We start from the raw sequence: 27,889 nt of genomic DNA on the forward strand, positions 1-27,889 counted from the left end.
TTGCATATTCGAATCAGATCAGCTTTATTCGTTTCATTATATACTTTTGTGTTTTTACATAGAGACAAATGTGTTGTACATATTTAGATTATATGGTTAATTTGTATCTGTATATATGTACACGTGAAATCAATCTTACATGAACACCAAAAAAATAAAGACTTTTACAGTGCAAAACGTTGATTGGTGACTTGTGCCAATTTACTCACTTACCTTCATCAAGCACAATCAAAAGTCCTCCGACGGAAATCATTCAAGCAACGTGGGGAAGAGCAACTTTGGAGTCCACCTTGAGTTGATCGTTTGGGCCTTCAAGTGCACAGAGATGATTGTCCAAACTCAAGCAAAATTAGCTGACACTATACAGTATACTCAACAAGCCTTAGAGAGGCAATGTGTGGATCTGCCGTGTTTTTTTTGTTGTTTTTTTTGCACTTCAATACGTGAAAAAATGTTGGCAGCATCAGCCCTATGTAGATTTGCTCAACATGAGTATAAAAAAAAGAAGTCATATCGAAACTGGTTTTTCTCGTTTGAAACAAAAATAGATATTTACAAAGTAAAACCTGCTCTCTTTTCTAATCGAATGCATAAAAGTGAAGAGTTCTGTTGTACAGTCGTGGGTAACCAGCCCAAAATAACTTGAACGCGAGCACTTTTTCCTTGTTTACGCGTCATTGCCACCAAGATGCTGTACAGAGGCTGAGGTCAAAGGGCGTCGAAAATGGAAAGGCGGCTGGGTGAAGGGCAGACGCATGACAACACGTATATTGCTGTTTAATCCACATTCTATTCTCACACGTCGTGATTAGGAGCTCTCCTTTTGCGTACAAAAGACAAATGGGTGGGCTTTTTTTTTGTTCTAGCATAGCGCCCCTACAGGGAAGGGATGGTCATTGCAGTTTCGAAAGTGATCTTGATTATACTGTAGATCTCACTATTTTTTTTTTCTACGTCGAGACTGAGCACTGGTTTACATGTTTGCATGTAACATGGTGGAAAAGTGTACATTTTGGTATACAAGTAAATGCGGATTACTACTATTCATCTGCGACTGTCTTTTTCTTTTCTTCTTTGGCTGCGACTCGAGCCCAAAGCGCTACACGCTGACTAATCTATTCATTGTGACGCGTTAACACTGATAAGTTCTTTTCAAATGAACCATTTTGACTTCATAATGGAGGCTTAGTGAGCCCTAAGTACTCATGCTTTTCGCTCCAAAGGCCTTTTTTTTTGTGGTGGTGCGAGTGCGTGATGCGTTATCTACAATCAGAGGGAGCAGATTGTCCTGCTACAGTACATCTAATGCTACCGCTAATTATTTCATGGAAAAGTGTTCAAATTGAAAAAGAAAATCCTCTTAAGAGAGAGTGCTGCGGTGAACAATGAAGTCATCAGAAACGAGTCCGTCTGTCTTCTTTTTTTTTGGGGGGGGGGGGGGGGGGGGGGTTTAAAGGAGTCTTTTTCCCGGTCTTCCATATTCTTGTTATCCGTACTTCTCGTGAGCTGCCGGCAGGCGGCAGCTTCACGTGTGAAACCAATGTGCACATCGTTCACAGGAGGTGGGTCTCCTCAACCTGCCAGTCTTGATAAGCCTGATCTAATGACACTAATGGCATGCATAATGCTTTTGAGATTTGGCCGGTGCGCCCGTAATGCACCCCCTCACCTGCTAATTAAAGAACACAGAGAAAATCCACTCAGGTGAGACCAAGTTGGTGCCTCTCGTTGGCGTCTATACCGAACATTCTCCTCACTCCACTTCCATCCAGCACGCAGGAGAGCCAATGAAGATGTTTTTTTTGTTGGTCGTTAAGGGGGAAGGCTGGGGGCCGGACCTTGGGGAGGGTGGGGTGGGGTGTTCCTGGGCGCTCTCAGACCGACACGGGACAGATGAGCACCCGGTCCTCCAGCATGACGCTGACCACCAGGAAGACGAAGTAGAGCATGAACATGATGAAGCCCAGCAGCTTGCTCATGCGCCACTTGCAGGCGGCGATGGAGATGATGACGAAGAGGAGCATGAGGAAGAGCAGCACGATGGCGCAGAAAAGCCCGTTGGAGCTCACCGCCACTGGTTGCAAGCCGCTGAACAGCGACCACATCAGCCACGGGAACGGAAGCCTGCGCGACACACAAATGTCATGTCGGAGGGAAAAGTGATGACTACGGCTAGGTTCACACCGCAGGCTTTATAGCTCAAATTGCATTTTTGGGAAAAAAACCTTTTTTTTTTTTTTTTTTTTGTGTAATCATTCATATTACATTATAAATGCGACCTCGGTCTTATCTGCTGTATGAACACATGCGTCGCCAAAGTGACCTGCATGCGCAGAGAGACGACGTCACTAACGACATATTGTTTACGGAAGTAAATGTGGTCCAGCGTGTCGGAGCATTTCTACGGTGAAGCAATTCGGTAGGAGGTAGAAATAAATACAGCATTTGGGGGATATTATGAGGCGAGGCTTTTTCATCTCATTTCATGGAGACATCACAAACGATGACGTCACGTCATAACCATGTAAAAAAAAAAAATCGTAAAAAAATTAAGCGATCTGAACCGTGGCTGAATTACTACTACAGGTTGCATTTGTTAAAAAAAAAATCAGATCTGGGTTGCATTTGCCTGCGGTGCGAACCTAGCCATAGTTGGGTTCTTCTTGACCGCTTTAATGGTTGGCATGGCACTGTTGAAACGGTTGAAACATCACTCCTAAAATGTTAAAATAAAAAAGAAAACTAAGTAATACAGTATTTTATTTAAAAAAAAAACAAACAAAAAAAAAAAAAAAAATATATATATATATATATATATATATATATATATACACACACACACACACACACACACACACACACACACACACACACACACACACACACACACACACACACACACACACACACACACACACACACACATGGTGGTAATTATGTCCACTTGCCTATTGGATCCTTTTTGTCCATCTCAAACGTGTTCAAATAAACACTGACCGTGATCTTGTAAACACGATCCATTTTTGATCCAATACAATAGGAATATAATTGAGTGGAATGGTGAGTATTTTAGATGGATACGCTAATAAGAGTAAAATTCAAACCCACACATTTATTTGCCATTCCCAAAGAGCAACAGCGCTTTTTATCTGATGCCGTACCCGACAGTAATGTCAAAGATGTTGGAGCCGACAGAGCTGGACACGGCCATGTCGCCGAGGCCCTTGCGTGCCACAATAACGCTGGTGATGAGGTCAGGGATGGACGTTCCAGCCGCTAATATAGTCAGACCCATAATCTCCTCAGTAATCCCGATAGTCTCTCCAACCTGCAAAAAAGAGAGAGGAAAAAAAGGCTTCAGAGTAAATAAAGCCTCTCTGCCGTTCCAGCTATTCTCCGAGTGACATTTGCGAGCCGCTCGGTCGGCGTCACGCGGCGTGAGGGAATCTACCTGGTGGGCCCACCACACCATCAGATAGGAGAAGGCCGCGATCCAGCAGATGGCGCCCAGGAAAGTGATGGGGAAGAACTTCTGGGACGACTGGCAGAGGAGAGAGACGAGCACAAGAGCGTCAGCGGCAAACGAGTATTGCCGACGGCAAAGGGGCACGCCTACCGGTTTCCTGACGTCGGGCAACGTCAGCCACAGGGGGAGGACGATGGGCATGATGAAGAGGTAGGTGAAGCGCTTGCGGCCGGACTCGGGCCACGACAGGCTCAGGGGCTGGTCGTCCTCCTCCTCGTCTTCCGCCTGAAAGCCGGCAACCAGTCAACAAACTTCAGGCACTCACAACACGGATGCTTCCTGTCCGTTGCAGTCGCCCCTCGGTACTTCGCCGGTTCTATCGCGGTGATTATTTTACCACACGGACTGTTACCGCAGATTTATGTAGAAATAAGTGCGAGCCAGAAGGAAAGAGTGTAGAAAGAGAGAAAATTTCCGATCTTCAGCATCATTTCACACTTGATAAAAGAAGTTAAAGTGCAACATGCCAATTACTAAGTACAACTGTCTTAAATTATACGACTACTGTAAAGTAGCCATCGTTAGCAGATGTAAAGGGGAAGTCAACGCAAACATTTTTTTTCCAAGAATATGTTCTATGCAAGCCCACTAGTTGAAACAGGGCATTCTTATAAATATTGCGTTTGTGGAATAAGAGTTAATCCACTCGTTTTTAGCCATCTCTGGGGGCGGCCATTTTGTCTTCTGTCGACTGAAAATGACATCACAACTGCTCACAACGACCAATCACGGCTCCGATTCGGAAAACAGGTCAGCCGTGATTGGTCGTTGTGAGCAGTTGTGATGTCATTTTCAGTCGACAGAAGGCAAAATGGCCGCCCCCAGATATGCCTAAAAACGAGTGGATTAACTCTTATTCCACAAACGCAATATTTATAAGAATGCCCTGTTTCAACTAGTGGGCTTGCATAGAACATATTCTTGGAAAAAAAATGTTTGCGTTGACTTCCGCTTTAAATTTGGGATTTGTCATTATAGTTAGTTTTTATTTTGTTTTGATTAAAGAAAAAAAAAGTTTGTTTTAATTAGTTTTTAGGGCGGGTTTGTTATTTTTTATTAATTTTCATTTTTTCCAAAATGTTTTGTTTAATAACTATAGTTTTTATTAGTTTTAGCATTAGTTTTATTTTTTTCAATACATGGAGTATTTAACAAGTGTAAGATAAAAAAAAGTCACAAAGTATTGTGTAATAAAGAAAAGCAGACTACAATTCTCAAACGAGTTATTTCGTTAGTTTTCGTCAACTACAATAACCTTACTCTCCACACACAGAGACAAACGATTACGCCGGTGAACTGCCAATAACAGAATACATTTTTAGACACGTCACGAGGAAGCAGCGACAGCTCCGAGGAAGGCTGCAGTGACAGCCGAGACTGTCAGCACGGTAAGAGTTTTCTCTTCACTAAAATAAGAAGATCATTGTCGAAAAAAAAAAGAAACATCAAACCCACTTAAAGAATAAACAGGCAAACAAATTCAATTGAACAAACAGCCGGGCGGCCTCATTGGCTCACTTCCGCGTCACTTAACGGGCCACACATTCAACGTCACAGATGCTGCAGTGTGGAATGTGAGGACGGTGGCTCCAATCGACGCAAAAATAATTCTGACACCTCCCATGCATATATTGCATGTTGGCATTATAGCTCTCAACAGGCGGCTGCCATTAGTCTATTGATAATTGGATTTAGCCGCTTTGGGGTGTGAGGGGGGGGGGGGGGGGGGCGGCGTTGCTCCCAATTTGGCAAATGCCAGCCCCTCGTGGGTTCCTGCCCCCTGGGGACCCCCTGCCAGGACTCCGCTTAAAGGGACCGACGTTGCGCCCGCTGCAAGGGAAATGTGACATTTGATCCGAGTACTCGACTTTGATAAACGTGCTTCATTTACATGACATTCACCCATGCTGGCATTGTAAAGCTCGTCTTCAAAGATATTCAAATGGGATGTTATTTCCAGCCCATAATCCAGCGAGGATACATGCGCAATTCATTTGAGCTTCTCTAAAGACGGGATGAGTCAGAAATTCCCTGTCGCTTGCAATTCGGAAGCTTTAGGTCCCTCATGAATATTCAAAAAGGGAATATTTGGGTGCAGTAGGGGATGATTTCGATCAATAAATAACGGGTTGGAATTATTTGTTTCGCCTCCAGGAAACTGCGGCGCGAGTTGGCAATTTGACCTCCGCTTTCCCCTTTCTTTCCGAACGCTGGCCAAGAATGAAGAATTGTTGTGACAGCACACGGCGCTCTCTCGGCGTCTTCCTGCATCACACAGACAGGTGCGCCATGGGAGGCGTCGCTGAAAATAACCACAAACACCAACGCCAGCCAACGCCCCCCTGATGTTTTGGCACTTGACACCAGAAATAGAAAAAAGTAGCACATGCCAAACTTTCTGCCTTGAAGGGGAGTAAAGGACGATTTTCCTAAACACAAGGTGAATTGAGTTCCTCCCGTTTTTCTGCCCTTGGGAGAAAAACTTTGGAGAGCATGAGTTGTTTCTTACCGCTTGGCCCTCTTGGCCCGCTGTGCCGTTCATGGGCGGGGTCACCTCCACTTGCACGCTGGAGCTGTTTGGCAGGTTCTTGTCTGTGCGGGGACGGAAAAGACTCCGTGATGACAAGCAACACACAGCCACCGGTCGCCGTTGCGGTTAGCCACACATTGGAATGGAAAAATGCAGTCAATCAAAAGCTGTAATCGCCTTCAGTGTGGCTTTCATCAAAGGCGCCCCAAAAAAGGCCAATCTCCAGCCGACGTGAGCGTTCCGCTGTGATGGCGAGCACACAATGAAGAGGCTAACATGTTAATGCAGCGCCGTTAACATAATTCGGCCTCACTTTGATTGCGCTGCACAATGCGGCAATGAAAGCGATTCCTGCGGCCTCCTCCGCCTCATCCTTCCTTTCAAGTGACACTTGCTCACATTAGTGACAGGCTGGCCTCTATCGTGTGCTAAATAGTGCTTCAACAATCCATTTGGCACTTCTTCATCCCGGTGATGCGCCACGCGTCTGCCTTTCGAGTTGTTCCGCACCAAAGCCGTCCAAGCGTGCCTTTGGGGACCTTGCTGAGATGGAAAGCGACCATTCGCAAACCACCAGAAATTTGCCAGTTTCACTTAACCCACTAAGCCCGGGAGCGCAAAACCGCGTTTCTACCACCGGGGGGGCGGGGGGGGGAGCGGATACATAACAGTCCTTTTTCAATCCAATTCTCCGTCTCTTAGCCAACTTAATGCATCAGAATATACACGTGACGGTGTCGCGAGATCGCGGGGGATGTCGTGGAATTTTTTCGAGCCGCAGGTAGGCTAATGGCGGACGCCGTCGATCGCCGGGAGCTCTGATTAAAGTAAGTAAAGTAACGGCAATGATATATAGACGACGCACGATCAGTGGGCCAGTCGAACGTGATACGACAATGTTTGTAGACAATGACGATATTGACGTCTGTAACAGAATAGAGGATGGTAATTACCACTCGATTTTTTAAAAATTAAAATAGTGCTTCTCTTGCACTGACACGTTATTTTCACATCTTTGACTGAAACAGTTAGTAATAAATTCTATATATAAATTTCCCGTGTGAAAGCCATATGTCTAAGCTGTTTAATTCTTTTGGAATTATGATTCTGTCTGCTACAGGGGCTGAGATATCAATCATTTTGTAAGTGTTGAATTTCTGGGGGAACTTCAGGTTTTCAAGGGTAATTACAAAGGCGACCGACGGTTCTGGGGAGCCTTTGAGAAAGGCGCTTTAGGCCTTAATGGGTTAAAGTGGACGTCAATCCAAACATATTTTTTTCAAGAATATGTTATATGCAGGCCCACAACTTGTTGAAACACAGCATTTTGATTAAAATTCAGTTTGTGGAATAAGAGTTAAGCAGAAAAATCCACCCCTTTTTAAGCCATCTCAGGGGGAGGCCATTTTGTCACTTCTGTCGACTGAAAATGACATACTCAGGGCTCAGCTAACGACCAATCATGGCTCAGCTTCAGAAAACAGGTGAGCTGTCATTGGTCCTTACTTGAGCCCTGAGTATCTGTGATGTCATTTTCAGGCAACAGAAGTGACAAAATGGCAGCCACTGAGATGGCTAAAAACGGGTGAATTTTGCTGCTCAACTGATATCTCACAAACGCAATATTAATCAGAATGCCGTGTTTCAACTAGTGGGCCTGCATAGAACATATTCTTGAAAAAAATATGTTTGGGTTGACTTCCACTTTAATGCATAAGTGGAATGCAATCGTTCACTTCTGCCAAGTATAAATTCATTAAGTATACATTTAGGTTTTTCAACTACATATAGTCGGGCTGTGCAATTAATTGAAATGAATTTAGAGTTACTATTATTCCACTCCACGATTACAAAATTGGCATAATCGTAAAAAAACGATTATTATGCATTTACATATTCACACAAGGAAATCATATTTGAATTTTATACATTTGTACCTGTTTTTATGTTATAAATTTTGTTTGGTCCAAAAGGAACTCACATTTATTTCTTGATATTTTTTTTTTTTTTAAGTTGAAACATTTTCTTGTTTTGTACCCAAAAAATAAATGATCGTTTGACCAATCGTGATTTCAATTATTACCAAAATAATCGTGATTCATATTTTTTTCCATAATCGAGCAGCCCTAACACATACAGTAGTATAGTAGCAGGCATTTTTTGGGTGGTGTGGCGTGAGATTTCTCAAATATGACAGAGGTTGGGAGACAGTGCTGGTAAGAACTTTCCTACCTGACCGGCTGGCGACTCCGTTGGCCTTCTCGCTGTCCTCTACTTGGCATTTCTTTTTGGCGATCTTGTGAAGAATGGACGCTTTCTCTCGGAATTTCCCTGCAAAACAGCAGCCGACACGGTCGTTAAAAGGCAGAGCGGAGCGTCCGGCCGCCGACTCGGTTTCCTCCTCCGCCCTTCGTGTCGCAGCCGCTGCAGCAGCGCCTGCGACACGAAGTGATGATCCCGCATGTCGTCGTCCTTGCATTTGGGACCTGGAGGTCAGATGGCTCATGTTGCTTTCTCTTTAGCGCCTCAGAAGCTAACAAGAGACGCGGGAGCTACGTGGGGAAAGGGATGAACCGCTCCAATCGGGGTATGACTTCCTTCACTTGCGCTCCTTCGACAGACCGCCTTGTAGCAAGCTCCTGTTTCTGCAATCGCCAGCATACGCTCTGACTAGAACGAAGCGCTCCATGGGTTGCAAAGTTTTTGCACGTGTGATTTAGCAACAACAAATCCGAGTCTCGCTGCGCCATTCAAACAACAACACCGAGAACACATTTGAGCAAACGACACTAATGTGCGTCTCCATCTTGGCTGGATTGCAGCGGTCGATTTAGGGGAAAAAAAAAAAAAAAAAAGCAGTGACGCACAAGGGCGAAATGAAAAATCGGACGTCGATGAAACGCCGCGACCTTGGCGTGCCCTCGAGACCTCGCGACGACGCTCTCGCGCAAGGCGTTGAGGAACTAGTAGGTTTCCTGTTCCCGTGAGAATTCTGATTAATTGATACCATTATTTGGAAGCTTTCTCCCAGCATGGAATAAAATGCAAAATGGTAAATTTTAAGATCAGGAGTGCGTGCGTGGCCAGCCTGCAACCAATTAGCCTTTTTGCGATCAATGGCTTTTTCATTTTTGGAGCGCACGGGTGATTTGATGCTGTCAATGTCAATATGCGCTTGCCCAACCATGTTCGTACTCGTCTGTGACCTTCCGGCAAAATCGTTAGGCACCACCAGCCTCTGTCTCATCTCCATCGCAGGCACACACGCCATCTTTTCATTGTTTTTGTTGTTGTGTTGAACATGAAAAATAAGGAACATTTGTTTCCATGGGTGAGCTGCAACAACAACAACAACAACAACAACAACAACAACAACAGCTGCACTTTACACTTTGGCCCTGACATTTTTCTCATTGTGAACCTCTCGATTTGAAAGTTGGACATTTCAACATCCTTCACGGACTTTAAAATTAAGGAATATTTTTCCTGCGAGGGCCATTTGACATGCACATAGAGTTGCGCAATCCGTGTGAAGATTGAGAGAAAAAATAGGGTAAGAATAGCTTCAAGTTGTCGCTGTTGTTGCGCTCATTCTTTTTTTTTTTTTTCTAACGCGAGCTCTGCCTGTTATGAAAGCGCCATGTGGATGACTCACTCCACTCGGGAAAATTCAGCCACGGCGGCTGCTGCGTCGCCGCCGTGTCCGCCGAAGGTGCGGGTGGAAGCTCTGAAATGAATGATGGGTTTCTCAGCGAAAGAAAGGGGGAGAAAAGCCTCGGTAGCAAGGTTGTCGTGGTTTTACGAGCATGCCTCTTTGATGAGCATTACAAAACAGCACATGAGCAACACAAAGAAGTAGAGACTCAAGATGGTACAGAAGCACTACACAGATTGTCTAAAACGATCACGACAATACAAAAATAGAAGGACACGGCCGCCACGATTTTCACTTTTGTAGTGAAATCTCAGCAAGGGCAAGCTGCTGCGGTAGTGTCACCAGAAAAACACGACCGAAAGAAAGCAAATAAAAAGAAAGACGAAAGTTGAGGTGCTCATGGTGGAGATGGAGAAAAACCAAAAAGGACGCCAACAAAGAAGTGAAAATTTTCAGGGCTTACCTTCCTCAGTCATTGAGTGATAATATTTTAGTTTCCCATAAGTCCCAAGCTCTACAAGGCCACAGCAAAAGACAAGGAAGGGTAAGGGCAACGGACACACAGAGAAAAGGAAAAAGAGTGAACACCACTGCACACAAACAAACACAAAAAGGAAGTCCAAGTCGACCCTGCAAAAGTGCCAAGCAGCAGCAACGAAAACATTCACTGCCCGGCAACGCTGCTTTGATGACAACGCGGCGGCGTCGCGAGCGAGAAATCTGGAGGTGAGCGTGCAAAAAACAAAAAGCAAAACCGGGAGTCCTCCTCTCCTCCTCATCTGCAGTGGATGCAGGTCAAAGGTCGACGTGTGCTGTGGGCTGCGCCCTACGATTAGAAGCTTCATCAGCTATAAATACAAACTTTTGCCAACTCAAGCGTGACGTGATTGTGGAGACGCGAGGATTCTGCCCCACAGTGTGCGCCAAACGCGAGCCTCGCTCGCCTACCATCGGCCGACGGGGCCTTCAAGACCAGGCCGGCCTTGAGCCGGCGTTGGACCGAGGGGGCAATTAAGGGCGCAATCACTGCACTCGCCCGTGACAAAGAGAGAGAGGCGGGGAGGAGGGGTTGTTGTTTACCAGGGGCCCTCTTGTCCTTGCGGAATGCCCTCTAAACCCTCTACCGAGCCATTTGACTGAGTGCATGCACACCCGGAGTGGGAGCTTCAGTCCGAAGCAAAAAAAATAAAAAATAAAATAAATAAAAAAGCTTTTAGCATCGATTCTTTCACTTGCTTGGTACGAGGAAGCAGAAGCCTGTGTGTAAGTGCAATGTACTGTTCTCTAAGTACACCAGTGATGTGACGATAACGGCGTTATCGCGATATCGCCGTATTCAAATTGCCACAATATTGTCGACGTCATGTCATGGTACGATAAGCAGCACATCTCTGTCAAAAAAAAACAACATTATTTTTTGCCCACTTCAGACAAACACATTATTGTGAACTAGATAGATCGTGATACTTTGCAGCACAGAGCCAATAGGACCACATGATATTCAAAGGATTGGCCAAGATTCTTTCTTTGGCACTGCTGCTACGTCCAAAAACACAATATTATGCTTTTTTTTTTTTTTTTTTACAATAATTTAAGTTTTTATACAGATCTATCAGGATGATTATCGTATAAGGGGTTCATATCGTGATAATATCGTAACGTTTGGATATCGTTCCATGTACACTATGCGTGTGGATGCTAGTCACACCTATGTGACGACGCAGTGTGGTGGCGGCGGAGGAAACCAGGAAGGCAAGGATCTTTTGGTACATGAAAACAAACAACAATCGTTTGCGAAATAAAATAAAAATGCTTAAAAAAATGAAACCTTACGGAAAACTACATTTTATGTTTACAAAACTAACTATAGCTAGCTATGATTATAGCGAACATGTCCTTTCGGTTTCGTCTTTGGCAATTTCATGCATGAGGTTTTGGGTTTGATTTTAAATTTAACCATTTATTTTCATATTGCTGCAGGACGGTCGGACACTCCCCTGGGAGTTGTAGTCCTCTTGATGTATGCCTCACAGAAGCGATATCATATACCTGTAAAGCCCTTGGTTCGTATATGAAAAAAAATATAAAAAAATATATTTAAAAAAAAAAAATAGTACACTGTACAACCGGGTTTAATTCAATCTACAAATCCACTTTATAAATTGGCAACTTGGCAAACCAGTATGGCAGGCTGCGGCCATGCACATGTGCGTCCCTGCGCAAGACCATTAAAAAAACATTTGTGCAAATGGAAAAAAAAAGATGAAGGAAAGTAAAGCTCTGCTCCAACTCCAAAGGTGGTTGGATGCAGATTAAGCAAGCATGCAAACACGGGCGAGGTCATCTTTAATCCCTTGTCAGGTTGATTGATTAGAAATCCTGAGGAAGGTCAGCCATCTGGCCAGGACATGAACTCCATTGATGCCTACAGACTGCCTGCTAATAACCAATAAGAGGAGAGAGAGGATAGGCTCGGCGAGGGGAGGGAAAAAAAAAAAAAAAAAAAAGCCCAGGGAGGCTGAGACGACATCCACAGAGGAGGATGGAAATACACGCTTGACATACGGGAAAGTCAACAGATGACACATTGGGATACGTCGGGAGTTGCCTCCAGGTTAGGGTTAGAAAGATGCAAAGGGTGGGTGGGGGGTTGCGGGGGGTGGTAGCAGGGGTTACAGAAATGAGATCAACTCACCAGAGTCCGCAAATTCTGAGGGGGACAGTAGACGAAAGAATTGGAGAGACAGAAACAGACAAGATCAATCCAAGCACACAATTTGGTTTCAATTTAACCCAAAGGTGAAAGTCAGCGGAAAGTATTCCAAATCCGGCCGTACTCAAGGAGATGCAATTTGTTCGGCTCCTTCTTGCACGTGAAACCTTTCCGAACATCAAGCGGCCCTAACGCAGAGAAACTTTCTGAGAAGGGATCTCCGATGAAATGGACACCTTGAAATGGATCATGTGATTTCTTCCACAGATAAGATATGGCCATGATAAGAGTTCTCATTAACTCGTTCACTGCCAGACATTTTCAGAACCTCTTTTTCCCTAACATTGGAAAAAAAAAAATAGAAAAAAATATATAAATAAATCCCTGGGATTGAATGGCCGGACTTGTGAAAAGACAAATAAATACGTCAATGGCAGTGAATGAGTTCAATGAGAAAAAATGATGCCTTCGTACAGTCCATAGGAAACGAAAACCTACCCATTTGCACTGGGAATGGGATTCATTTTATATTTGTGTCAGATGATGTCAAATGCAGGACATATTTCATATTGACCGCAAAAATCATGCCAATTTGGACACACGCAACGAGCAAAAAGTGAACCAGTCGCAAAATCAACGTCAGACTTCCTCCTCAGCTCTGCAGCCCGGACAACTTATTTTCAGAGCTGCCCATGAAATATACAGTACATGCAAGCCCCCCTCGACCACGTGTGCTCCACTTAAAAGCGCGAGTATGCGCTGCACCTGCTCAACTCCTGCCGAGCAGGCCAAACGCCGCATTGTGCTTTTACGACGTCAGCGCAATCACGCATTCTTTTTGCATGCGCACATCGGGGAACAAACATCGCCGTCCATGCACGCCATTTGCTCCGATTGGAATTCTCACTTTTCCTGTACAATCCATTTACATTCATTAGAAGCAACTACTGTCATCTGGAGCATGATGGATGCGTCTCTCAGGGAATAAGATCTTGGACACTCTTTTTTTTATGATTTTTTTTTTTTAATCGCCCAGACAGATTGATGGATATACTGTACTTAGGGATGCAATGCACAAGTTGATACATGCTAATGGGCACTTGAAAGCCCATCTCGGCGCGGCTTGCTAATCTCTCCTGAGCTGACTCACTCCAGGCCTGGCTCAGCTCTCAAGGAACGCAAAGTCTTTAGAGAGAAATCCCCCGAGACAAACACACATTTTTAGCTGGATTCGCATTGGTTCTTTTGACCTCGTCGGGAATGTTGCCAGAGAATTGTGGCATTTTCAAATGAAAGGAGTTTAGGATTGATTCCTTCCAGGTTGAAAAGCTGGCAAAAAAACCCCCCGAAAAGACTGAAAGACACATTTCTGAAGAATTTGATAAAAGAACGAGAAGTAGAAGACGACAGGGAAGTGCGGACAAAAGGTAGCACCACAGGCAATAAAACGACAAGCTCACCTTCACTTAAAGGGTCCAAGGTGTGAATCATGAGCTGGAAAATGCTGTTCCTCATCAAGCTGTTGTGCAGGGAGGCCGAGCTGCCCCCCCTCTGAAGACGAGGTCTGGCCTGCGAGGAGGGCGAGACGGTGTTAAGAACACTTCCTGGCTGCCAAACGGAGGAGTCAGATCGACGGCATCTAGATATGCACGTATATGCTGGTCAAATAAATGACTTCTCCGAAATGCCCCGGTTTGGAATATGACTCGTTTAGCATGAAACCCAAAGCAAAACCTGCAGCCGATGTCGATAAAATAGCCCTTCTCCCTTCTAACGTGAGGCTCCCGGGTCGCGTTTCGAGTGCAGTCAACTTCTTCCGAGCACCGCCAAGTTGGTCACGTGGTTCCGTGCTCAACTTTTGGGAGAATCCCACCGCCCCTGAAGCTAAGGCGGCAGCTGGAGCCTTCCTTCCCGCCCGCAGGCGACGCGTCGGGGTTGGCGTCAGGTGTTTATTCCCAGGCCAGCGCCGGTGCGTACCGTTCATCTGCCGTGCGCGTGGATCGTCGAAATAACACACGAGTTGGACCAGGGCAACGACTTGGATGAAGTTAACACAAAGTCACAGCGTGGTGGGAGACGCACACGTCATCTAACAGCCACACAAAAAAGGAGACAAGACACCTACCGACAACTTGCCGTCATCCTCGGGCGCCCCTGGACTCGCCTTCTCATCCAACACAAAGAAAGACGACGATCAGAAAAGAAGAGGGGAGAGAGAGAGAGAGAGAAAGAGAGAGAGAGAGAGAGAGAGAGAGAGAGAGAGGGAGAAAAGAACAAGACAAAGATGTGAAGCATGCCGCACACAACTATACAGAGACGTCACGTCACAGTTACGGCCAGGATGAGGATGATGATGATGAGGACGACAAAACACGTTTGCTGGGACGCTTGTTTTGAAAGGCTGAACCGATATCATATCACAAACGCCCAGGAGGCAAAAGAGGCCGATTTATTAGGAGGGAGACAAATCCAACCGTCCGAAAGATGCTATATAGTTGGAAAAAGGCAGAAGTTGGGTCACTCTTATCTCAAGGCACAACTGTACATAATTCATTTTGTTCTTAAAGCAGAAATCAACCCAAACACATTTTTTTCAAGAATACGTCCCCAGCAGGCCCACTAGTTGACGCAAGGCGTTCTGATGAATATTGCGTTTGTGGAATATGAGGTAAGCAGCACAATCCACCCCTTTTTAGCCATCTCCGGGGGCGGCCATTTTGTCACTTCTGTCGACTGAAAATGACATCACAACCGCTCAGGGCTCAGGTAACGACCAATCACGGCTAAGCTTCAGAAAACAAGTCAGTCGTGATTGGTCGTTACCTGAGCCGTGAGCAGTTGTGATGTCATTTTCAGTCGACAGAATTGACAAAATGGCCGCCCCCAGAGATGGCTTAAAACGGGTAGCTTTTGCTGCTTAACTCATATTTCATATTAATCATATTGCCTTGTTTCAATTAGTGGGTCTGCATAGAACATATTCTTGAAAAAAAAAATGCTTGGGTTGACTTCCCCCTTAAGACGCTCAATCTCCAGTAATAACGACAGAAAGAAAGGTTTAGTTGAGCCTGGAAGATGTTGAACAAACTCAGGGGAACAAAAAAGAAGTGGTAAATTGTCATGCTGAACTTTTGTGACTCAGGCCTTCAAACGATCACTCACTTGTCGACCGTGCTTGCCGGCAGGCATTCTGGCACGTCTATTTTTGAAAGGCAAACAAAAAGGCGGCGCTCGTCGCACGGAGAAACGTGCGCATGTGTGAAACGTCCCTCCGAAGGCTTCTTGCTACCACCATTTGTTTGGATGGTGGAGTATGGCGCCTTTGTTTCCCGGCCTACACGCTCGCTTTTGTACAAAATGCGGAGGCGTTGACGTGTGGTGAGAAGATCCGCCGCGCCCAGTCGGATGATCTGGATCCTTTTGTTTTAAAAGTCACTTGAAAGCGAGGCCTTCGCGCTGCAATTGTGCAGTTAAGATGTCTTGATTATACTTTGTAGAGCATACACGGGTACAAAAAAAAAAAAATCGAATTAAGTTAATTGCTGAAAATGTGCAAAGGCTGAGAACAATGTAGCGCTCAATTGTGGAGATGTCGTGTTAAAGTGTTTTTCGCCATTTCAGTTGAAATGCGCCACTAATCTAAGAACTTGAGCACCTTCGTTGGCATCGTTTTTCCGGCGCAACTGTGACACGCGTTTATGCTAGCTAGCTATTCTACACCCTGAAAATGCATCTTCCCTTCGGATAGTCTGTCAAAATGGCTGCTTTAGAGCGCCTCGTTGTGACTTTTCACAAACTCGCGGCCTCGTTTTATATAGATGGCCATTTTCTTAATCATTCAAAATTGGTCTTCTCTGACAGTAACAGGAATACAATTTATTTATTTTTTTTAAAAAACAGAAGAAGGTGCAGAAGGCTTCATCCTGATCATTTAGCAGGCTAATTCCTTGCACACTCAAAATTGAATCGCAATTTCAGCTTGCTTCTCCTAGACGTGGAGAGTACAGGCGCCAGATTGAGATTAGACACTGGCTCGCTCGTTAAGACGTTAAACATTATGACTAATAATCACACAGAAGGATTAGTATATTTGTGCGCTCCTCTAATACCCGCTTTCCATTTGTTACGTAACGTCACATCAGGATGCTTCTTGGGAGCGGCTCAGCTGGCGGCGGATGAGCGGGATGGACGGACGGAAGGACTGCCGGGATGGACGGGACCGTGGGATGAATATTCCCGCGCATCTGTGTGCACGTAGCGCGACGTTTCGGGGAATTAGCGGCGGGGAGAGTGTCACATGACATGAGCACTTCCACTCCGGCGTCACAAATTGCCAGCAGATTAACTGGGATTTTCCATCGGGCTCTCTGAACGTCAGCAGGGATTGGAGGCGTTCGCGACCGCCGTGATGACATTCCAACCACGTTCCGCCAATTCGGTACTCCATTTTGACATTGGAGTAGCATCCGCAGTAGCGCTGTGCGAAAAGTGCGGGGCCAACCAATCAAGGCGACTTGTTTCTGTGTTTGAAGTGCGTTATGCAGGTCAGCATTGCGTCAACAACAACAACTTCTTCTTCTAAAGCAGAGTGGCATGAAAATGATGACTTAGAACAGACAGATCGTGCCGTTGCCGCTATTAGTAGTTTTTGCGCTGTGAGTCGCCAGCCTTGTTCAAGTGACTTGTGCAAATCTTCCAGCAGGCAACCTGTCTGCTGGAGCGTGACAGAACACCCTCCGAGATTTGTCCGTGTACATCAGCCATTGCCCTTTCTTTCCATTTTTGCCTGGAGATGATAATAACCATCTTTAAGGGGGTGGGGGGGGTGATCAAATTTGCACAAGTCAAGAAGCCGCCCACTTGCTAATTAGTAGCCCCTTCGTTTTTTTTTTCCCCCTAACAAGCAGAACTAATTACAGAAGCTGCCATCGTGGATGATTTCCCACAAGGCAGCGCTCACCAGCTCAAATTGCTTCCTCTCACCCGCCCACCGACCAATCAGGTGCCGGCTTTGGGGAGATGCACACGAGAGGACGGGAACGCAAAACTGCTGTGCCGCCTTCGGAAAGCAAAACGCAGCACTCAAGCGAGTTTTGTTGGACATGTTTCGAGAAGGGATCCACCGATGAAGTGATCGTTAGCGATGTCTTCGATCGGGTGGAATTGATGGCACGCTGACGCCAGGGAGGCAAACCGAAACGCAAGTTCGAAGCGCAAGGATGTCTTCAACTTCCGAGGAAGCTGAAATGCTTCCTGATGAGGCGACTTTCTTACATTTCCCAAGTGCTGCGTGCTGACTGACTTTAGCTGTCAATCAGCTGATGCTGCCGGGTGTTATTTCATGCACCGGCGAGATAAAAATCCCATTGCCCTTCACATGATGCGTTTACAGTGCAGTTATCTAATTCGACCTCGCGTTCAGAAATAGCTCAGGATCGATGAAGCTTTCAGTTTCTTGCTTGGCCATCTGACTCTACCTCAGAAAAAAAAAAAAAAAAAAAAACGTATATAAAGTATACCGTCTCAGGTTTTTAAGAATGCTCATTTGTCAGAGGCTTTGACCTTGATTTGACTTTCAAGATTTCTATGGCAAAAATAACTGCTGCTTGCCTTGGGAAAGGAATGCAGTGAGTGAGGGAGCTGTCCGTGGTCCTTAAACGGAGACAAACACTCGCCGTGGACTCATAATAAGATAGCACTTTCAATTCCATAGAATTCAACTGCCCGGTAGCGTAAGGCCAACTCGGAGGGGAGCAACATTATTCATCCGGAATCCAGAAACAGGCCGCACAATGGCCGCGCGCATGACGATAATTTGTTTTTCAAATCGCACGCGGCGATGTTTAACTCCTTTCGGATGCGCTACAAAATGCTAATGCGCCGGAGATGACACAGTAAGCACCTGGGATGCAAATGAGAGCCGCCGCTCGCCGTTGTTAGCGATGAATGCGGCTCCAAACAACAACGGCGCCCGGGCTATTGATGGCCAAAGTCCAGTCACGCTGCAGCTGCATTGGATGATACAACTTTGACTCTTATTGTCGCGCCGAGATCAAATTCAACAGCTCTTCTATTTTTAAAACCGGGTCCACTTGCAGTAAGATTGCGCAACTCGGCGACACATGAAAAGAAAGCTCAAATCGTGCTCCGACACTTCCTGGAACCGAGGCCACTTCTAGAATTTGGACGCACAAAACAGTCCTAAATTTGTTTGGACAAATATTATGACAAACAAAGACCTTTCTTTCTGACGCAGATGTTGATTCGCCAACTACTGCCGAGGAGGTCGTACTCCATGTCGGATTCTTTTTGCCTTACGTCTCGGTGGCTGGTACCGGCAGCCTCCACGAGTAGCCGATACCTTAAAATAAGGTGGGTATCGGCCCGATACGACACCTGGTATCGGTACTCGCCCAGTCCTATTAAAAATAAATAAATCAAGGAATGAAAGGAAACAAGGTGGTCTAAATATTTTTTCGATGATTGTGGGGCTTCTCCTCTTCTGGTGGTGTCACCAAAGTTGGTGCTTCCCAACCTTGTGGCATGCCACCAGACCAATGAATTGAGAATGGATCATTCCTTGCGCGAGTTGGGAATGCCTGACAAGTTGCCAAACGTGAACACGCAGGCGGGATCTTCAGTTTCATGTCGCACTGAACGCGGCATCGCCGACGGCAAAAGGAAATGCCAGCAGTCTGCTTTGTAACCGATCTTTGAAGCCCCATCCTGACAAAAAAATCTCGCCTCTGCATCGGCTATTTATAGCTTGCTAATGCCGCGAGCAGAGGTCGCAGCCCTTCCATCTCAGCAGATGCAACATCTGCCTCGGCAACAGCAACTTATCTGACGACGACGACGAAAGGAATCTTAACCGGCTTCCTGGCTCGGTTTGCTTCACAGTGCAGATTTTCTCCCAGTCAGCCATTTGACAATAACGCCGACGTGAGGAATAAATAACTGCTCGCTCCCGGGCTCCCCCTAGTGAAGTGTAATTCAATTCACCCGAATGCATTTTAATGACGAGAAGTATCTAAGAGTGATCCAAATGAGTCGGAGGTCAGAGGCGGCATTAGTAAATGGGTGACTTCATCTGACCCTTCTGCTATATCACCATGACTTTTATGGATGTACTTTAATCAGACCTTTGGGTGGGCACCCGCGCTTGTCTCGCGTCTCATCGAGTCACCAAGCAGCTAAGAAGCTTAGCGGAACGCGCGGCAGTTTGCGATACCGTGCGCCGAGACGGTCTACGGCTTGACGGACGCGTCGTCATATTTTATTTGATTTTTTTCACACCGCAACAAGTCTTATGATAATCACTTCTTGCGGCGCTGTGGTTAAAAAAAAAAAAAAAAAAGCCTTTGTGAGATTAACCCCGGCAGACCGAGCGCTCATTAAGTAAACAAAGGTATTAGGCAGCGGTTCGGCATGCACAAATAGGTAAAGACATCCTTCCAACATCTGTGCTGCTCAAATCAAATCGCATGCTGTGCGCTGGGATTAGCGCATTGACTGACTGCTGCAATAAAATTCCGCTGCATGACTTTGCTGCTTTCCCCCGACTTTTGAAAAACAGCCTCTGGGGTTTAAATTGCAGGAACAATAAACCAAGAGGAGCTACCGGCAGATGCAAAGTTCAATGAGTGCTTTGAGAGTCTATTGTTTGCCTTTGAAAGTCTAAATTAAGTTTCAGTCGTGCGCTGGAGACTGCTGGCTGACAATGTGTTTAATTTGCCCCTGGTACGTTGTTAATGAAGGTAAGCAATAGACTGCATTCGCGCATTTGGTCACGGTAAACAAGTTAGCGAACACTTTTATTAGCTGCGAACCTTTCGGCTGCGTACGGTAATGCAAGACAGCATACGCCAGAAGCTCCTTTTTAAATCAAACGTTCAGGTGACATTTCTTGCGGGACTCCACCACAAATAATGTGAGTCTACGATGCTTCTTGATAAACTGATTTGTTCTTTTCATTTTGGCACAACAGATATTACAAATGATCCCCCCCTGGATCCCACCAAATGCTTTCATAACACAAATGTAACAATAGTATTGATATTTAGCTGTCACTATTTTGCATTATTTCTCATTTCAAATTCAATTTATCGTCATGAATATTTAGCGTCACATTGAAATTCAGTGGCAATTGTGTATACGTAACATGATGAGGTGATTATGCATTCATGGAATTTTCACAGTCACCACAATTTGACACCTTTTATTGCATTTGGTCCCGCCTTCAGCCTCACTTCTGTTCTGATGCATCACGGGAACGTCACGGCTGAGAAGATGGCGGCTCTTCTTGGTCAAACTGCGGCGGGTAAACCGTCTATCTATGTCACAATTGGAGCGCATGTCGCTCGCGTGCTAAATTGCCAATTAAAACCCAAAATAACACACATTCGCACGTCCCCAAAGCGTCAAGACTTGATGAAAAACGGCGGCTCTTTGGAAGATTACGATCCAATTACGTGTGGGCCTTTGTTGCCCTAATTAACCCGGACGACTCATCTGACTACTACCCAAAACACAAATGGCAATTACCCACAGCAAAACACCGCAACATCGCCGGCGTCTACCATTGCTCCTTGAGCGCACAAGCAGAGTCTTCGGCGTCGGCACCCAGAATGCTTTGCAGCTCAAGGTCACCTCGTTTGTCTGGCGCTGAGCCGGCGCGCTTTCCTCCTCCCTCGCCTGTCAAACAAGCCAATTGAGCGTAACCTTGTGCGACATCACAAAAAGTAAAAAGTGACGCCTCTTCCTTGTGAAATTTGAGAGAGAGAAGAAAAAAAAAAAAAAAAAACACTCTCAGAACAAATCCTGCCATAATAAAGGCTTTATGGGACAATGCTCTCCATATTTCATTTCCACCTCATGTCAGGAGGAAAACTAAATCCGCGCGGATAATCTGCACGCCGGTGTCCGATTGCAGCGCGGTGCCAGCGATGGGACGACGGCCAAGCGAGCCCACAAGGCGTTTGCCGGCGTTGCTTGCCGTTAACTGGCCGCACCTCCGCCACTTGCGGTTGGGTTGACTCACAGGAATGAAGCCAACACATCGTAAATGGCTCCTCAGAACTTCCCGGGGATTTGTTACCCAGGCACAATTTGGAGAGCTTAACCCAGGATGACACATTTGGCTAACTTTTATTCATCTCCGAGCCGGAAACAAGCTTTTTTTTTTTTTTTTTTGTGGTCTCAGCCGACGCGATTTGAAGCGTAGCTCGGTGGTGTTTTGTCTCAGGAATGGCGAGCTAAATGATATGGATGTGCGCATCCTTTAAGTGGCGTCGGCTGCTTTTGGTAAGATGACGGAGAAGCCCACTCACCTTGGGCTGCACCTCCACCTCCACCACTTGGTTCTTGTTCGCGCAGTTTTTGACGAAGCCCTCCATGGTCCCGTTGAACTTCATGAAGATGACGTAGGCGGCGTATCCCGACAGCAGCGTGATACTTTCCCACACGGAGATGAAGTTGTCGAGGAAGAAGACGATGAGCAGGATGAGATCCAGGATGTAGAAGGAAACGTCGCGGAAGAGCGGCCACCAGGTCAGGTTGAGGATCTCCTTGGAGAAGATGGCGCACATGCCGATGACGAAGAGGATGTTGAAGACGGCCGAGCCCACGATGGTGCCGATGCCCACGTTGCTGTGCGAGATGAAGACGCCGATGATGGACGTGAAGAGCTCGGGGGCCGAGCCGCCCGCCGCCATGAAGGTGGCGCCGGCCACGTCGTCCGAGATGGTCAGCTTCTCGGTGATGACCGTGAGCGCCGGGACGAAGAACTCGTCGCACACGATGGCTAAGGCGATGAACATGTAGATCATGCCGAACATGTGGAGGATCACCGCACCCCGGCGCTTCTGCTGGAGGTCAAAAAGATCCGGCGGGTACTCCCCTTGGCTTTCGTTGCCACCGGCTGTCGATTTCATGCCGGCCGATCCGTTGGCCTCCTTCTGCTGCTGGCTGAAGAGCAGAGTCCTGTGGGGCACCGGCTGGCGCAGGCTCTCTCGGGGGACCGCCGGATCACCCAAAGCGGCAGAGTTCCACGTCAAGGCACAGATGGAGACGGCACTTACGGCCAGCAGGCTCACCACCAAGCCCAAGATCCGCACCGGCCTGAGTTTTCTCCGCAAACAGCGATGACCCCTCCGCTTGCCGGGAGCCGCCGCGACGGGCTGCGGCTCGGCCGGACGGACGCATGGCGGACGCATCTCTGGGCGCTTCTGGAGCGGCCTAGCTCCCGCTGGCTCGGTAGGACGAGGGGAAAGTCGGGCGGGGGGGGGCACGGGTGTTACCGGAGATGGTAAAACATGGTTTGGGCTTCAAATGCGTTGAAAGGACTGCTGGTACTTTCCTGGATCTGGCTTGCCAAATGTTGCCTTCATATTAGCCTCTGCTGGAAAAACAACAAAGAATCAAGACACAATGAGAAATTGACAGCGTGTGATTTGACCATTGTTGTCGTTTTAGGGCCACATACAGCTCTACAATAGAAAATAACACCACCAGCAATAAGAGCACACCGGTATTTATAGAAAAGGGACTTAGTTGTACATTTTGTTTGGGGCACAGTGACTTGTCTCCACTGCCCTTAAAGTAAAGCATGAGAACAAAATGTACCTTTTCGGTCTCCGGGGCACAATTGGGTACATTTTTACACATTACACCTACTGTACCTCCATTTCTGACAGCGCATACAACAAAGTGTGATCATTTTGCAAATTCTGTGGCCCGGGTAGACTCCCAAGAATAAATAATCCAAATAATCAAACGTTGCAGATCATATTCGACACACAAATGTGGAAAACTTGATAGGGGCAGATGATTTTTGGCACGAGCCAAACTGCAATAAGAGAAATAACAGGGAAGGCCGTCAGATAACGGGCATCCGAACCGTGATGACGCTGCTGAAAACGGCCGATCGCTATTATTATTCTTCATTCATTTTGACGGCCAAAGCCCATCTGCACTGCCGGTAACTCTGCCCTTTAATGATGCATTCGCCCTCTCAGCTGTATTCAATGAAAAGAAAGAGAGAGGGGGGAAAAGGAAAAGAAAAAAAAAAAAAAACAGGACCCAACGCGTAATCTGCACGCGGATGCGCATGATGCGCGGCGCGGCTGCAGACGTGTGAGGTCTCGCCTTACCTTGGACGGAGGCAACGGACAGCAGCAGGTTGCAAATTCACAGTCCGGTGCCCTCTTGCTCTCATTGAGCACAAAAATGTCACCGGTCTCGGCTGTAGCGACGGACAGAGGAGGAGCTTTTGACAGAGGAGGAGGAGGAGGAGGAGGAGGAGACGGAGGGGGGGGGGAGGAAAAAAAAATGCGCACGCCTCCTCTCTCGCTTCACAGTCTCGGCTCAGCAGCATCCATCCCGGCTCGGATGAAAGCAAACACATTAATCGTTTCTAAAAATGTAAAAAAAAGAAAGAAAGAAAACCTTTGCAAATGTAGCCCAGCGACGCGCTTAGCTGAGCTGACCACGTGATCGAAATGAATAAAGTCAGGTAAAAAGGCGCAGGGACACCTCCTCGCCCCCCCGCCAGGTTCAAGCTGCTGTATGCGTGGGGCTTTTGGTGATGCTGCATGTTACCGTGGTTACCGAGCAATGACAGCTTTGCTACTCTTATTATCCCCTCTCCCCCTCCTCGGGCCTGGCGTCCTGCACGAACAGGTGGCCGTGCTTCAGACCGGAGGCTGATTGATGGGCAAGCCGGCATAGAGGTCATTTCAAGGTTACACGCGAGACGCGCAAGAGGGGCATTCAGCATCGTCACGTTTCTTCCACCAACTGCAGCAATGTACATTATAGATCTGGGATGGGCAACTTCAACGCTGGAAGGAGCCACATTTTATCCTCAGTGCTACTGATGGAAAAAAAAAAAAAACTTTCATAATGGACAAATACGCGCATATGTGCAAAATACATGCTCGTAAAATATTTCTTTTTCGATATTTTTCACTACATTTATAAACGATTTATAAAAGAACACTGTTGGAACCCAACAACAAAGGGTTTGAAGCAAACAAAAAAATAACCACATACTGTATTTTTTTTTCCAGTCTAAAGGGCACTCATGGAGAAAAATGGCCATTCAAGGACGGCACAAAACTGCTGAACAAGAAACCAACATGAAGTGCAAGAACTCATTTTGTATGCTTTTCCCAAATAAATAAATAAAATCAACTCACTCAAACATATAATATTATTTAAGAACTATGTCTTGCATATCATACAAATCCGCAAAATTATTAGTCCTACTCACATTGTAGGGCAGTATAAGACCCAGCGTAAGCACAACTAAGACATGTCTGCCATCTAGTTGTAATTGGTGATACTACAATTCAAAACCACAGACGCCCCCAGCATATTCACAATTCAGCACCCGCAGATTCGCAGGTGAAAAATATGAAAAACTTTTTTTCATATTTTGGATTTTTCCAGGATCTTCCCCTACCAGTTTTTTTTTTTTTTTGCAAAAAAAGGCATTTTGAATGATTATTAGCGTTTTTAGAAGTAAAGACAGAAAAACATACTGAGCACACTTTTCAGTCCTTTCACTGCATTATCACAATATTAAAGTAGGCCAAACGGTGAATTAATAGACTCCAAGGCACTTGTGTGTTTCCACTGGTGCCACCCCAGTGAAAAGCCTCAAGGGACAATACAGTCCCACTGGCTACCTTTTCAGAATGTGTGGAAACAATAAGCAGGTGCCAAAGTACTTCCGGGTGGCAGAACGTGAGCGATGACCGCTGAAGTGCTTACAGGGGAAGTCAACCCAAACATTTTTTTTTTTTTTAAGAATGTGTTCTATGCAAGTCCACAAGTTGAAACAAGGCATTCTGATAAATATTGCGTTTGTGGAATAAGAGTTAATCCACTCGTTTTTAGCCATCTCTGGGGGCGGCCATTTTGTCACTTCTGTCGACTGAAAATGACATCACAACTGCTCAGGGCTCAGGTAACGACCAAACACGGCTAACCTGTTTTCTGAAGCTGAGCCGTGATTGGTCCTTACCTGTGCCCTGAGTAGTTGTGATGTCATTTTCAGTCGACACAAGTGACAAAATGGCCGCCCCCAGAGATGGCTAAAAAGGGGTGAATTTTGCTGCTTAACTCATATTTCACAAACGCAGTATTAATCAGAATGCCGTGTTTCAACTGGTGGGCCTGCTGGGAACATATTCTTGAAAAAAATATGTTTGGGTTTATTTCTGCTTTAGGTTTTGTCGCCCGGAAGTACATGTGACATCTTACAACAGCATATATAATAAATCATGATTCACTGACCTTATTGATTGACCTTCCCCCACCTCCTCCCGACCGGCCTTCTGTTACCTAACAGGAAAGGCACAGGCAGATCAAACTAAAGAGCGCAGCCTCACGGTATCGACACTTGAAAGTTTTCATTGAAACACTCAAAATGTGATTTGGGACATCAACGAAACGGACGTGGGCATTTACCAAGCGTCATTCCTTTAATAAAAGTCTGCACGAGGCCTCCAGGAGCCCCTCATGGGAGGCCCCTCGCTGGCAAGTCTCATCAACTTTTCAACGCTATTAAACGGACTGCTGAGTGGACATGCACGGCAATGAGAGGGGACGTTCTCATGTGAGTGATTGCAAGCCTCGTCATTAAAATGCACTAAAAGATGACCTCTTGGAAAAGTCCATCTAATCAGCGCACACGGTCCTCACGCCAACTCTCCCGGTGACGTCCGTCGATAGTTTTCTCATCGAACCAGATCCCTCCAGGCCGTCAGCTCTTTTTACACCCCCCCACCCAACAATGGCTTGGCAGCTACGCCGCTCGGGGTCTGGCTGCCTTTCCAGCATAAAAGTGTTGACTGGTCACGCGTGGGTCATGAAGGAGGGGATGGGACGGGGGCCATGCTTGTTTTGATTTGACAAAAACAAGAGAAATTTCCATGCCGGCCCTGCCGCGCCCCCTTCTGAAACGGCGCAACCCGGCCCACCCCTCGCTCGGGCCCGGCGGCTAAATCCGAGCCTTTGTGCTCCACATAGTTGTATGGATTTGTCAGCAATGGGGCAGGGGCAGCGGGGGGCGGATAGAGTGATGATAAGCAAGCGAGTTTTTCCAGTGAACGGGGAAGGACAATTGAGCGAGCTCTGCGCGCTAGCGTGATTGTAAAGGTCTATCAATAATGAGTTTCAGTCACATGCGACTCTTCTCCCACGGATAAAATGCTGGAAGCCTCAAATCACAGGCTCGGGGCCATACCACTTGACGCCCAGTCAGCACAACTAAAAGGCAACCGGTGGGATTCTGGGAAAACCAATCAATTGGCGAGGCTCTTATAATGGCGGCGTGAACGCATAGCCAATACTGGCGAGTATTTAAAGAGTGGGGAAAAAGGAAAGTGGAGAGATAAATCTGTTTGCATGCGCCGGGGAGATTAATAAATTGATAATCCTCGGGCAGGTTTGATGGCTACTGTAAATACTGGAGCTGATTGGACAGAAGCTGAAAGTGAGATCCTAGCTTGAAGGATTTCACAAAAACTACAGTGCATGTATTCCAAATTTTTAATATATATATATATACATACATATATAAAAAAATAAATAAATATATATACATATAAACAAATAAATTATATATACATATAAACAAATAAATTATATATACATATAAACAAATAAATTATATATACATATAAACAAATAAATTATATATACATATAAACAAATAAATTATATATACATATAAACAAATAAATTATATATATGACTAGAAGAAAAAAAATATTTTCTTTCTTAAAACACTTTTTCCATGAAAACTAACACAAATGCATCATATGATCCGTCTTTTCACTCAAATTGTCCTACCGTTAATGCCACTGGAGGGAGCCTCATCATGTTGTTGCAATACACCAGAGGATTCTGTGATCTGAAGTGCCAGGATGTGGCAGCCATTGTGCATTCACACAATAGCAGACAACAAAACAGGTGGTGTCATTTCTGAGCAAAGTATGAATTTGCAAAAGTGTCACAACAATTGCATGTCTTTACCATTATCATAATTATATAAAGTCTACTGGGTTGAAGTAGTAGTAGCTTGGATCCTTTATGCACTTTTATCTTCTCTTTAAAACAAAAACACATATGCTGCCAAATACAGAGCTTCCCTTCCAACACGCTATGAGCGTCCGGTTTCTGTGGCAGATTATAGGACAAACCAGACAAAAAGAAGGAGCGTATTGATCCACTGGCTTCAGCTCACAATAACACGGGCCTGACACAGCCTGACCTTTGGCAGTGGAATATGGCCGCTTAATATTTCATGGCTTTCCGTGGGCGGGAGACAAAAGAGCGTCCAGATGTGCCGAGGGACACTCGGGAAGCTTTGCAGGTCTTCTGCGAGGGAAGAAGAAACAGACAAAGGGCGGATGATAAGGTGAATCCCGAGACTAACTGTCCTGCAGGTGCAAGTTG

General features: G+C 46.0%; 1 protein-coding gene across 14 annotated transcripts; it reads right to left on the minus strand.

The window, feature by feature from the left end:
- On the minus strand, positions 1–27,783 carry slc24a2a (solute carrier family 24 member 2a). 14 transcript variants are annotated; one of them, XM_086015634.1, is made up of 14 exons: positions 27,467–27,783; positions 27,284–27,344; positions 25,724–25,771; positions 21,753–22,820; positions 14,550–14,596; positions 13,885–13,993; positions 12,407–12,421; positions 10,175–10,225; positions 8,289–8,387; positions 6,036–6,118; positions 3,617–3,751; positions 3,452–3,541; positions 3,162–3,328; positions 1–2,124 (listed from the first exon to the last, which is right to left on the minus strand). In XM_086015634.1, exons 4-14 carry the CDS (start codon positions 22,636–22,638, stop codon positions 1,875–1,877), a joined length of 1,932 nt encoding a protein of 643 aa, XP_085871760.1. In that variant the 5' UTR covers positions 22,639–22,820; positions 25,724–25,771; positions 27,284–27,344; positions 27,467–27,783; the 3' UTR covers positions 1–1,874. The 14 variants fall into 14 exon arrangements, with proteins under 14 accessions (XP_085871760.1, XP_085871751.1, XP_085871735.1 ...); XM_086015625.1 differs by having other exon boundaries at positions 21,753–22,823; XM_086015609.1 differs by having other exon boundaries at positions 27,284–27,783.
- Positions 27,784–27,889: the final 106 nt, after the last annotated feature.

This window comes from Filicampus tigris, chromosome 2, assembly GCF_054856515.1.
Source record: "Filicampus tigris isolate MCC_2025a chromosome 2, RoL_Ftig_1.0, whole genome shotgun sequence".
NCBI classification, from domain to species: domain Eukaryota; kingdom Metazoa; phylum Chordata; class Actinopteri; order Syngnathiformes; family Syngnathidae; genus Filicampus; species Filicampus tigris.